This window comes from Corythoichthys intestinalis, chromosome 21 (genome assembly GCF_030265065.1).
Source record: "Corythoichthys intestinalis isolate RoL2023-P3 chromosome 21, ASM3026506v1, whole genome shotgun sequence".
Classification (NCBI taxonomy): Eukaryota; Metazoa; Chordata; class Actinopteri; order Syngnathiformes; family Syngnathidae; genus Corythoichthys; species Corythoichthys intestinalis.
Window position 1 is genome coordinate 18,697,157 of NC_080415.1, and position 14,568 is coordinate 18,711,724.

At 40.9% G+C, this 14,568-nt stretch overlaps 1 protein-coding gene across 1 annotated transcript in view; it reads left to right on the forward strand.

The window, feature by feature from the left end:
* The window catches only part of fscn2b (fascin actin-bundling protein 2b, retinal), a 130,122-nt gene that overhangs the window by 99,764 nt on the left and 15,790 nt on the right, over positions 1-14,568 (forward strand). The window contains exons 2-3 of the mRNA XM_057826009.1: positions 6,135-6,233; positions 6,796-7,522. Coding sequence (XP_057681992.1) covers positions 6,135-6,233; positions 6,796-7,522 — 826 coding nt within the window. The remainder of the gene's footprint in view (positions 1-6,134; positions 6,234-6,795; positions 7,523-14,568) is intronic.

Below are 14,568 nucleotides of genomic sequence, written 5' to 3' on the forward strand. Positions count from 1 at the left end.
TTATATTAAAACCTTTCTTAATTTTTTTCGTTTTAATAAAATTTGTAAAATTTTCAATCAAAAAATAAACTAGTAGCTCGCCATTGTTGATGTCAATAATTACACAATGCTCATGGTGCTGAAACCCATAAAATCAGTAACACCCAAGCACCAGCAGAGGGTGACAAAAAACACAAGTAACAAGTGGACATTACACTGTGCTGTCATTTTAATCTGTTTGAGCGGGGCATGTGCGTTAAATGCGTCAAATATTTTAACATGATTAATTTAAAAAAGTAATTACTGCCCGTTAACGCGAAAGTTAAAACTTTTTTTTAGAGAAAAACTACAAAAGGAAATGAGAAAGCTCTCAAAGCCAGTTAGCTTACTGCTTCACGTGTTGCTAAATCCAAAAAGTCCCACACTATGGCATGGACATTAATACTACCTGTCTGCAAAGCCATTGTCAGCGAGATGCTCGGCCCTAATGCAGTTAAAGACATTGCTAAAGTCCCCCTGTCCGATAGTTTTGAGCTTTTTAAGCCTAACTGCTATAACAAATAAAAACAGAGCGTCTGAGAGCTGTTGAAGAAGATTCCTGCCAGGATATCAGCTTTGTATTCATCTAAACAGAAGAACTTAAGTTGCACACTGAGTAAGTATAAATGCTGAGAAATTATTTTATAATTAAATATATTGTACAAAAGTAATTTTGGAAAATTTTTGGTTTGTTGTGTGCTGCATGATTTTTTCCAATGTAAAAACGTGCTGTGACTCAGAAAAGGTTGAAAAACACTCCACTAAAACATAAGGAGCCTAATGACAGTTTTCGTCTAAAGAGACGAGGACAAGACGGAATTTCGTAATAGTTTCCGTGACATTTTCACAATGTCTGGCAATTTTATGTGTAGTTAGCCTCCATTGTAGCAGTGTCTGGTTGTGTCACTCATGTGACGTGCTGCGCCCCCCTCACTCACCAGTGTAGTGTCCTCTCGCACACACGATAAGATTTGTATTCTTGTCTTGGCCAGAGAGAATATACAATGTTGCTTTAGCCATTAAAGGTCTGTGCTGAGTGATCATCACACACTAGATGTAACCTGTAGGTTTAGCATAGCGTTCACGTTAGCATTACATTACGTACAGTTAGTGGCGTCCAGGTGGGTATAATTAATTGGAAATAATGTACCGTTTTCCTGCTGACTGTGTAATATTATGTAATAGATTTGTAGATGCTACAATATGTGCTCGTCTCTCAATGCTCACTGGAAATAGTTGAAAACCCTTATTTATTTTGGGAGAAAACATTTTTAATTTTACCGACGAAAACATTTGGACTAAATATCGACTAAAACTTGACAAAGTTTGTCTTGAGTTTTCGTCAACAAAATCCATACAAAGACACACATTTTGAGATGACAAAAATATGACTAAAATTACTAAGTGTTATCGTCCGAAAGATTAAGACGAAAATTAAAAGGACTGCCAAAAGTCATAAGTTCATACAAAAAAATGAAAATGTGGTAAAAAAAAAATTTCACTCTATGCGGATTTTTTATTTTTTTACTCCTTATTGACCAATTCAAAAATGCAAGAAAACACCTATTATAAATGACATTCATATAAAATAGTTGCTTAAAACATTTAAGCATGCAAATTATGAATTTCTTTGACCTATGATTAAATAATGATTAAACACACAAAAAAAGACTATTTATGGGCGCAGCCATTTTGTGATTGTGTCAGATATACCCACGCACATATTCACAAAGGCAAGGTTCATATCGCAGGTCTTAATGCACAATTCCGATTTTTTTGTCATGTTTTTTTTTTTTTTTGGCGTGCCTGTTCTGACAGCCTTTCTCCATTGAGCCTGTTCAGTATCACGCATGCGCACTAATTCGCTGTTCAAAATGCGCTGAGCAAACTGCCCCGCATGTGAAGGAGCATCAAAACAAATGACCACACATGCTGGCTCTACGTCATTCAAGGGTGATCATATTTTGATTTCCAAATAGAGGAAACAAATAACAGACATACATAATCCCTGTTTAGTGTTGTATTCAAAGTTTATATGGACTGATAGCTTGCACGCAGTCCGTGCATGACACACACACACATACAGACAGTTTGCTCCGACTCTCGGCTGTATGAAATATTGCTCATTTTGGAGCAGAAAGAAAACCGAGCATTCTCAGGCTTATCCTCAACCTATTTTTTTTTTTTTTAATGACTGTTGTCAAGCTCGTCCCTTCCCCAAAAGCCGCGTTCAAGCTAGGCGCTAACGCTAATGCACAGCTGCACCGCTACCGTAGCGCCCTGTCTCACTGACGTAATTGCTGCATGAAATCCGATTTGGGGGACTTGACAGTTTGGACCGCAGCCACATTCTGGAAAAATGTGCCCCAGATCAGATTTTAACCACATACATAAGTGACCTACAGTAGATCGGATTTGAAATGGTCCACTTTTATGCGACCTATCCCATTCAGACCGACAAGTTTATGCTTGATTCAAGTCGAAAAACACGAAAAAATCGGATTCGTACATTATGAACCTAGCCTAATTGACTCAAGTACCGGTGCATGTGATAATAGGTAGTAACCAAAGACGAGGTTTATGGATGTAGTTAACGAGGACATGAAGGTAGTTGGTGTGAGAGCAGAGGATGCAGAGGACAGGGTTAGTGGTAGTTTACATGGCGACTCTGCGACACAAAGACGCAATGACTGTGTTGCGGAGTGGCCTTGCGTTCGTATGGTGTCGGCGAAGACGGAAGGCAAAGACTCAAACCTTGGAATCCTGCCTCCAAAGTGGAAGAATTCGATTGCGGGGGCTTAAGGGGGACTTGCTCCGCATGCATATCAAAAGCTCCCGCGGCGCGGGACCAGGCCAATAACGTCAGCACTCGTACACGTCCCATTGGGCGTGCGAAGCGGTACTACTAAACATTAAAAACAGCAAATATGGCGGAATAATAATAATTTGCTGTTTTTATAATATTTTTATTTTAAATATTTTGAATGTTTACATTTTTGTGCCTTTTTGAACAAAAGAAAATGCCATTGGAGAGGGCGGGCATGTTGTCTTCCGGGCTGAGGAGGTCAAAGTGCATCATTCGCTGTCGCCTTGTAAATCTGCACTGCCCCCTAGGGCCTGGCATGAATACTACATCGTTTTCATGCGAAATTCCAACATTGTTCGAATAGAGACGGAACTATATAAATGCAAACATAACATTTTTCATCTTCTCGGAGAGTCACCATGTAAACGGCCCCTTAGATGGAGTCAACTGATTCACTGCGGCGACCCGTGATGGGAAAAGCCGAAAGGAAAAGAAGACGAATGACATACTAAGGAAGGTTGGTTAATTTGGAATACTCTACACTGATTGGCTAAGATGGTAACAATATTTATAAAATGTCGGGCACCACTACACGTAAAAAAAAACAATTCAATACATTGAACAAGATTCTTTAATGTGGGTTGAATATGAGATGTTGTCTTTCCCTTTAAATGTTGAAAATGACTTAATATGTGAAGTGATGGTTTTAAGGATATGTGAATTCTGCCCGACAACAGTGATCAGCAGGATATGAATGTAAGTAGAGGAGAGTATCAGTTATAGTCCATCCTTATGTCAGCCTCACTAAGAGATGATTCAGGGCAAGTCTTTAATAACTATGAAATTTCATTCATTTTCCCTTGGCAAGTAACTGCATATAACAGATTATTTATTCCATTTTACTCCTTACGAGCGGAGGTTCACATCCAGGTCAAGAAGAGTAAATCTTAACGATAGTGTTTACTGACCTCACCTCACATGCATGTTTCTATGGTGCGTGCGGATGTGTGTTGCCGTTTAGTTGAGTGGGGCAATGCCAGTAGATTAGCCAGGTTGAGATGATTGAGTCGAGGATTAGAGGGATTCGGGAACAGACACGTCTGTTTACCGGCAAAGATGTCTTACAATCAGCTGATTGGTGAGACTGATTACACACAAACATGTGCACGCATACAGACATGCACAGGGGAAGACGGAAAGGCGGGGGGGTTCATACATTGAAGTCTGCCTTTTGGTCCTATTAGAGCTGACCTAGAGCGTGTGCAATCAGAGAAGGTGTGTAACTAAACCCGCTGTTTCGGAACGTAAGGGGAGCTCTAGTGGTGCTCTGGTTACTATCAGTTTATGTGTTTGCACTGTTTCTATGTATGTGGCAGATAGTGACACAAAGTTGTGTAAAAGAATACAGGAGGCAGAGAAAAGCTAGATAATGTATACTCGATAGGCATGCTTTTTTGATGGGCACCTTATACTCAAGGAAAGGAGCGAAGGAGTCCTGTGGTGGTTGAGGACGTTCTTCAGCACTGGTCAAACTTCAGGAATCTGGATTTTGAGGTGATAGAACAACCAATTAAACCACAACAAAGAGGCAAGGACTGGAAAAATGGGACACCTAGCAAATGAACCCTCAAAGTGAAGAAGTCAAGCGAGAAGGTGATCGTGGCTGGATGAGAAAACGGAGTTCAACAGGTGAGAGAGGGAGGGCACGATGAGCAGTTGAGAGCAAAATTAGTCGACAAGGCACGAGAGTCTGACGACAGGCTCTCGACTGAGGAGCTCGACTCAAGTCTTTGCGGCGTCTAACCTGATTAGGCAAGTCGAGTCCGGGAGGGAAGGACGGAACGAGGAGACGAAGAAAAAGGAGGCAGGAATTACAACAGGTCACTTGGCGAAAGAAGCCTCTTAAATCTGGGAGCTGGAATTAGAGCTGCAGAAACAGCAGAGAGGAAGCCACAAAACCACAGTAAGTAAATTAGGAGGCTGAGGCTGGAAAACTGTATCGTGAAAGCCATGGGTGGGGGAAGGAATTTGGCGGTCTCTGGAGTGCTTTCTACGCTGTACCTTAATGAATTGATTTCCTGTCTCTGCGATGTTTGCATTTCATCACTCCCCATGACATCACCTTCATTCTTTTTGTGCCCCTGTTGATTTAGCAGAGTGCTACAAAGAAGGGAATAAATCTAAATTAACTGCTAATTCTCCCACAACAGCATGAGTCATTGGTAATTTTGTCAAATCTCGGAAATCTACCTTGTCAGCGCTGCAATTAACTGTAACAACTTCCATTAATTTATAAAATGGAACTTTGTTTTTCTTTCCCACTATGTCTGAAACAATTATTTTACTTTAGACAACTGCAACAAACAAAGGGCGGACACAGATAAACAGGAATAGGGGCGCTAATGGCCGATTGGGGTATTGCTTGAGACATGAAAGTTGAACTTAAATACTGTACATCAAAAACACTAGTGTGTCTGGAAAAGAACCCACCAGAATAAACGCACCAAAATGACATCAGACCCTCTGTTAAAACATGCAAACTTACAGATTTTTGTTTTATTAAGGGTGTCCAACAATGTGTAGTGCAGAAGAGGTGTGTAACGTCTGTACACCTCAAGGAATCTGTTCCAACTAATGTTCTTTTTGCCTGCTGCTTCCAGTAAGTCACCACTGGGGAAGCCAAGCGCACGTAGTGAAACCAAAGAAAAACTATAGAGTGTAGAGTTACAATAGTTTTGTGGACGGATGAACAATATATCATTTTAGAAAGATTTCAAACTTAAAAAGTTGTCAACTTAAGATCAAGGAACAGCAACACTCCCCATGTCAGCCCTTAACTAACTTGTAGAAATACCACCTAAAACAAACGATGCAATACAATAAATGCCTGTGGCATAAGACACTCTAAAACATAGGCAAAAGAATATGTGTAAACGTTTTCTCCGTGAACTTTTCAAAAATAAACATCCTGGTGAAAATGCACTCCTGTGGAAAGAAAATTCATCAAATTCAAGTTCAAAGACTGATGTTTATATACAAGTTAAAAATAGCCCTGTGAGAAATTCATGGCAAAGTTAATTGAAAGTTCATATAAAAAAATAATCGAGAAATTAACATAAGCTATGCAATTTTTTGGACCGTGCCTATTAAAAGAATCAGAATCGAGAATAGTTTGGAACCGGAATCGAAAGGTGGAATCGGTACCGTTCAAATTCAAACGATGCCCAACCGTATTCAATACGGATACTGGCATCTGTGCATCCCTACAATGATATGTACAGTAATTTATCATTCCTGTGGTTTCTTATAGGTCAAGATGCCTTCCAACGGGAATCACCCATTGACGCTTCAATTTGGTCTGATCAACCACGAGGGTCGTTACCTAACTGCTGAGGCCTTTGGCTACAAAGTAATAACTCAAATACATTCAGTTCTTTTGCAATACCGTAATTTCTATAGTATAATGTGTCGTTTTTTAGTTAAGAATCTCATCATGAACTGGGAAGGCTCAATTTTATACATTAAAAACCACAGGCCGATGGTGGGTCACTAATGAAAACTACCATATTTTTTGGACTATTAACTCTCACCTGAGTATGAGTCGCACTGGCCAAAGAATGCACAATAAAGGGGGTGGAGCATATAAATTGCAAACCTTGTATAGGAATAATAAACTAGAGAAAAACAAGATACGTAAATAAGCGTCTTGTTTTTTCGAAAAGTATGATGTTTATTTCACTTGTTGATGATGTGTAGGTCGTAGTCATACGAATCTGCCTTCATATTGCAAAGGTGTTGGATAGATATTTGAATTTAATCTGCATGAAAGAAATCTAACACGTGTCGTACGTAGGCAAAGAAATCAGATTTAACCTGCAGGATGAACCTGCCTTTTAGTCTGGAAAAGTTAACAGTGGAAATGGTTCACTCAATTTTGGTGTTGCTAACACTATGCTATCTTTGTGTTCCAGGTCAACGCTTCAGCTCCAAGCATGAAGAAGAAGCAGATCTGGACTCTGGAGCAGGACTCCCAGGACACCCGAGTGGTGTACCTGCGTAGCCACCTCAGACGTTACCTAGCCTCTGACAAGGACGGCAAGTTGACCTGCGAGGCCGAAAGCCGCCACGCAGAGTGTCGCTTTCACATCGTGGCCCAGTCAGACGGTCGCTGGGCTCTTCAATCCGAGCAGCACCTCCGCTTCTTTGGCGGATCCAGGGACCACCTGTCCTGCTTCGCCCAGGGCATTACAGACACCGAGCTATGGGCAGTGCATCTGGCTCTGCACCCGCAGGCCAATCTGTTGTCGGTGGCCCGCAAGCGCTACGCGCATCTCTCGGTAGAGGATGGCGAGATCTCGGTGGATATGAACATTCCCTGGGGGGTGGCTGCAATCCTTACCTTGGTCTACCAGAACGGGAAATACTGCCTAAAGACCAGCGACAGCCGCTTCCTCAGCAACGATGGGAAGCTTGTGACGCAAAGCGGCAGGACCACAACGTACACGCTGGAGCTCAAGTGTGGAAAGTTGGCTTTCAAAGACTGTGAAGGGAAGTACTTGTCTCCCATGGGCCCTAGCGGCACCTTGAGGTCCGGCCGCTGCTCGAAGCCAGGCAAAGACGAACTGTTTGACCTACAGGAAAGCCACCCGCAGGTGGTTCTCATTGCAGCCAACGGGAAATACGTCTCCATGAGGCAAGGTAAGTAAAATGCCACAACAACAGATGTCAGTTTGTCTATTCTCCAAAATTTTTCAACTGAATTTCACAAGTCTGGTATTGATATTTTTTATATTGATATTCAGATTTAATGTGAATCACAGCTCCTTCATCGACAGACTTTTACACCCAATGTGTGAAGGAGAAATTCTGCTGTTCCTTCCTGCCTGAAGCGGTTAGAGTAGACAACTGGAACATTAGTTAGTTGCATAGATTGGGTTGGATGGTTACTGCACAGATTAGGTTTTTATATAGTGTTAACATACTACTTGTGGAAATATCTTTTTCATATATTTCCATAAATTTCCTAAAAAAAAAAAAAAAAAGAAATAAATCTGTATTGACTTAAACTTTCATGTTTATTGGTTCAGGTGATAAACCGTTCGATTCAAAACTTTTTAAAAACTACCAAAATATCTGGATTTATCAGCAAATTTAAATTGAAATATTTGACCATAACTTAAATTATATTTTTCTGGTTCTATAGTTTCCAGCACAGTTTACGATATTTCTCACAGTTTAGTTAACATTAACAGTATAAAACACATGCAGGAGTACACTTCTCTCTAAGCAGCTCCCTACTCGAGTTGCAGATTAGCAAGTTCATACAGTTTATGAAATGCTAACTCTGATGCAGATCCGACTTTCTGTAGCAAAATTAGTGGCGTGTTCCCCACCTCCACAACATTGACGTTTTTTTTTAATCTTTTTACATTACTTACAGTGGCTGCTGATGGCCGAAAAAAAAACTTTTAATACCCCTCCTCTGCTGAGGAGGCGGCATGTCGTCGACATGTAATTTTGTCGGGGCTGTGTGAGTGTGCGTGTGTGCGTGTGGTGGCGGTGGTGCGGGGGATTCAAGTCATCCAGGGTTTCCCCTACAAATAAAAGATAGTGGCGCACCGCCACACCAAAATAAAAGCCGCCACACCTCGCAAATGAGATGTTTTTTTTTTTGTTTTTTTTTAAGGCCGTTTCAAAATAGCGGCAACCTATTCATTGTGTATTGTAATGTCCATAACTATGCGCGGCTCTCTTAAGAGACAACCGGACTGGGGAGCTGTGACGTAGATGGAAGCGAGTAGGAAGAATGGGAGAATGGATGAGATAGTGAGAAATAGCAGTTGCATGTCGCGGCAGACCGCTGTTATTTTGTTATTATTTTTCTTTAGTATTGTTGCCATAATAAAGTGGGTAAGCCAATACTGACTCCTCTCCTCCACACCCCCCCCCCAAAATCCGGACCATTACAGTATTTTGGATCGGACTTTTAGGCGAAAGTGGGCAATGGACAGCCGTCTTGGACGGAAGGCCAAGTTTGAATGAATTTGCGCTGAAAGGCGGGGCCTAAAATAGTGCCTTGCTCTATTTTTAGAGCGCTCCCACGCTAACGTCAACAACGCATCCAATAGCAAGGGGCAGGCGTACTTAAATCTGTGCTACCAGGCTTTTTCGGCGGACGGATATAAACAATCACAGTTGACAAAACATTGATAAATGCGCTTTTTTCCCCCAAGTTTCACGAGCAATTTTCTTGTTTTATCACAATAGATTGGTTAATTTACATTTAAAAAACCAGAAGCCATTCATTTACGAATGTGATTGCACTTTAGTTTACATATTTAAATGTTCAGGTATTAAGATTTGAATGAGGCAAAATAACATGCTTTTTCTCTCAAATATATTGTTATTATCATTTGTTTCGGAAGTTGTGTAATTATTTTCGGTATAAAAATTAATTTGGTGTTCAAAAAGTCTTTTTTTCAAACTTAAGTCTTGAAAAAGAGGGGGTCGTCTTATAATCAGGGCCGTCTTATATTCGGGCCAATACGGTATTGCAAATTATATGACGTCAATGCCGTAGCAGTTAACTTCTCCCATTGAATTTTTTTTCACGTTTTAAAATGCATGCATGGTACAAAAAATATAATTACGTTGAATCCTTGAACAAATCACCCCTGAGACAATCCTTCCTGTTCGCATGCGGTACAGCTTTTGTACTTTTTCAACCTAAATCCGGCATTGAATCGCTGCATGTGTTTGATAATAACTGCGACCAACTTCTCCCGACTAAAGCGGAGTGTGGGACGGCCCCCTACCTGAAGACGTAGCGCAATGTCTGGGGAATGTGTCACATCAATCTCATTATGAAGTCTATAGTTATTCAGTGAATACAAAAATATAATGTAGGTTGCCCCCTAAAAAAAACTCAAAAAATGAATTTTTAAACTCTGAGCTGTAAACGTGCGTGGGATTACTGTTTGACATTATTAAGATGTCTTGTTTCGAGGTGTGAAAGTGTTGGAAAGCATTGTTTTCCCAGTCTTTTACCACATAATCAATCATAAATGTACTTCTTTGGGGGGGGGGATAGCTATTGTTTCCCCTGTCGTGGTTTTGCTGGCTAATGCTGTTAACGCTCTCTGCTTTTTCCCACTGGGCTCACTGAAACAGCTGCTCGTAACCTATATTGCGCACAGCAAAATTGTGTTGATATTGCATTATGTATGTATGCTTTGGTCTTTCACATGGCAGTTGAAGTGGGTTATTTGATCAGCACGCGGACATTGCAGCGCACCGAATTGTTGATGGATTACAGCTGCTCCACATCAGCTTCAGAGTTCACTTTTGTCCGAAACCAGACTGCATTTCTTTGATGCGTGCTCAAAAACTCAAAAGATTGCAATTGCGGGGGTCATTTTACATCCAAGTAGAAGTGCGCTACAAGTGGTTGCTAAGTGTTCAGTTGCTGATGGTTGAAAGGCGTGTGCTGGTCTGATTGGGGATGGATTAGCATACTGTCAGCATGCTGAGCCACTGGCTGCAGATTCTTGTCTGCGGGCTCCTGTTACTCCATCCCAGCTTGCTGAAACCCAATCTGGCCCCTGCTCATTGTTCCTGGTTAGCAGCGGGAGCTGCCGACAGAAACCAAATGACCGGGAGCGCGTTAAATTGATTGCTCAAGGAGAAAGACTGCTAACGCCAAGCGAGCACTCTGTGCACATTAGGTGTAAATTTCCATACTTGCATCATGGCTACAGTTGCGTTTCCTCTTTTCCTTCTATCGCTTGTTTCACACACAGGCTTTATATTTCACGATCACACACGCCCACACACACGAACGTAATATCCCAGTGTGGTGAGTGAGGAGGTGAAGTGTGTTGAATTATTGATGAAGTTAGTCCCCTGTTCCTGGAAGGTAAAGAGAGTCTGCTTTCAGAAACACAAGATCCCCCTGGCCAAAAGCTTCTTCCCCTCTTGAGTCACCTAATCTAACCTAACCCACTGACCGCCGGCTCTGTAAAAATGTTGCAGAAAATGAAGGGAGCACTCAAGAGGGGCTCAACAACAAAACGAGAGGGACAGGAAGTAAAAGAAAGTAAAAAATGTAAATTATGTATATTATTAGATTAGGAGTAGGGAAGGTATGGGGGAGTCGCCCCAGGGAGGCCACATACAGCCTTTTTTAATTCAGCCCACTGAGCACTTAGATGGATGTAATATTTACTGCAATAATCTAACAATTTCAGGGTCTAAAATTGAAATGAAATGTTTTCAAATGTTTTGTATGATTTTTTTTTTTTTTTTTTTTTTTAAATTATTGGTTAAATTTAAAAATCACCTAGTGTCAGGGTTTGCGGGCATGCAGGTGGTATGGACCCAAACGCAGGAAAAGGGAGGCGAGGCAGATGAACAGTGCAAAAAAGGGTTTAATTAAAGCCAACGAAAAACAAAGTACAAAACAAAGGCTGTGGTAATCCAAAGAAGGCACTGAGGCAAACAAAACTGTCACTAACAAAACACTGCGTTTCAAAAAACTCACTTGGAACACGAGGGCTTGGGTAGACACGAATACTGCTGACCAGAACTTGACATGGACATTGACAATGACGCAACAAGGAGTGAAAAGAAACTGGGAGCTTATATACACACACGCAGACAAGGAGTAACGAGACAACGAGGAACAGATGGGTGACACAGGAGGACGCAGATTGGAGGATATACGAGGAGCAGGCACAACAGGTGAAATCAATGGGCAATCACAGGGACACACTGGGAGGGAACCAACACAAGACCTAACAACTAGAAAATGCAATTTCTGGAGAAATTGCGATGGTAGCTTTGCTGTGATGGTTGATAGTTCGTGCCACTTCCTGATGATCATGAGGCATCTTGGACTTCCTGTAGATATCGGGTCACTTCCTGGTTGATTTGGAGGCATTTCAGGTTCACTTCCTGTTGATTTTGGGACATTTAGGGGTAACGTCCTTGTTGATATTCAGTCACTTGGGTTGGAAATCAATAGGAATGTATGGGCGTTTGTTATTTTAATGAAATTGTACGTGTTTGGTAAACAATGTATAGGACTTTTGTGCCCCTAATTGTCCTGAATTTTTTTATGTCTAAATGATGTGACTTGGACAAAAATTGCAGACCAAGTAGCGTTTTGAAATTTCACTTTTGTTTCAAAAAAAAAAAAAAAAAGCCCACGTTTTAAGGCGACTGATCATTTTTGGCGTGTCAAACAAAAGAGCCGCGTCGCATGAGAATTTGGTTGATTTTGGTGTATGAACGATGTCGGTGGGACAAACAGTTTTGGCTGGGCGGCGCACCGAAGAAACAGCATTGGCGGGAGGAAAAAAAAAAAAGGAATATTACCGTAATTTTCGGACTATAAGTCGCACCTGACTATAAGCCACCACCCATCAAATTTGACACGAAAACGGCATGTGTTTATAGATAAGCCGCACCCGAGTATAAGCCACGGCTGTCCTCACTGTATTATGGGCTATTTACACCATATGATATTAACCGGTAACACTTTATTTGACAGCAACATAGTAAGACTGTCACAAGACCAAATGAACCACCATTAAGCTTTGAACCAATTGGCTGCAAAGCTTCAAAAAGCTTCATTTGGCCATCACTGCTCCCTTGGGGGAGACAGTCAACCTCTGCTACCACCTGCTGTCAACACTGCTGTCATGCAACATGCCTCCTAGCATGCATTGCAGCGCTACAGTTGAATAACAATCAAAATTTATGTTCTGTTCTAATTATTTCCTCAGTTACTGTTCCTGTTGTTTCATTAATGGCTAGTTATGATATTTGGTAACACTTTAAAAGTGGTGCCAGAAGACTGTCATTAGACTGTCATAATTATGACATGACACTGCCATGAGCATTAATGAATGCTTTTGACAGATGTCATTTTGCACCATCCAGGAAATTATCTCCCTTTTGAGATCCGAGCTGGACATAAATGGAGTTAGTGAAACAATTTGCCGGATGACACTTAATGACATCTGTCATAAGCATGCATTAATGCCCATGATAGTATCATGTCACAATTATGGCCGCTGTCAAAGTGTTTTCTATTAACCCAAAAAATCGACAAATAAGCCGCACTGAACTATAAACCACAGGATTCAAAATGAGGGGAAAAAGTAGCGGTTTATAATCCGAAAATTACAGTATAGATAGTAGCTTTTGCATTACACGCCAAAGCTACCATCAATTCATTCACTACAAAATATTGTAACAAAGCATTTCCTTCTTTCAAGCAGGACAGAATATTTTGTTCTATGGCTACATGACCACAAAACAAGAAAGATTAGATTCCCATTTTTCCATCAGAAAAAAGTTTTGGATTCCTTTTTTAGGGATGACCTTTTTTAGGGAAATTTGGCGTTTATTGGTATCAGCCTTATTTTAAATACAACCGGCCGATATGAAAAAAATCAACTTAAAACTGGGTGATTTCGTCTCAGATGCAGCAGCTCTCTCCTGCACTAGTATTCACCCCGTCCTCTGATTGGTTAAATGGTAAATGGAGTTACACTTGTATTCCACCTTTTTAAGGCCCTCCAAGTCCTTCACACTATATATCCTCATCTACCTACAGGTGATGCAGCACCAGAGGCAACGTGGGGTTCAGTATCTTGCTCGAGGATACTTGTATGAGGTCATCAGGGCAGAGAATCGAACCCACAACCTCTGAGTTTGTAACGACTACTCTACCACTGAACCACGCCACCTCCTTTTATTAGCTATTACTTTCTATTTGTGCGTTTCAATAAACATGCTTCAGGCATTTCAATGAAGTTCAGTGTTTACATAATTCAATTTTCTATGGCAATTTTTACACTTTTACAGCAAATGAATATCAGCTCCAAAAATCGGTTATCAGCCCCTCTAATAATCGGTATCGGTTAAGGGTGTAACGGTACATGTATTTGTATTGAACCGTTTGGGTACGTGGTGCTCGGTTTGGAACGTAGGCGTACCGAACGGGTTTCTGACGTAATGTAACCCTAACTTTTCGAGGCTTTGAGTTGATCGGGTTACAGTTTCTTTGTGTAGATTATATTTACTCCGTCTTCTCTACTATATTGAGGACCAACACGGTAGGACGGTATAACCCAAAAACGTCAACGGTGCGACAACGTGGCCGCCGCGAGAACGCAGTGAAACGCGGGCGTTGGAGTCAATCAGAAAAGAACGGTAGAGTTTATTATATGACGCGAGACGCGACCCTCCTGCGTCAATACTACTACCGGTAGCTAGGATCGGCCAGACTGGAAGTCACTCGTGTAAAAATACGGTGGATCCAGTCGATTTTCAAACTAATATGCAATCGTTACCCCCTTTTTGAGTCCATCAGATCTCTTGAGTGGTAGATTGGGGCACAGTTGACTTGTCTTTGTTGATTTATTGCTGTCTTCTCTGCTATAATAATAACCAACACGGCCGCGTGTTCAATACAAAACCCTCCTACCACAACAAAACAAGTAGGAACTAATATTCACATAGGAAATAAAGTTATACAACATAAAATATACAATATAAATGAATACTACATCACATTTGTAAAATATAAACACATAATAAAATAAATAATAGCCCATTTAAATAAAATAAATTGAAATGAGCTAAAACACCTGTAATTAAATAATAATAATGCACAGATCCTGCTTACACAATTAAATTTATTAATTTCTATGTGGCGCTTTAACTTGAGAAAATCC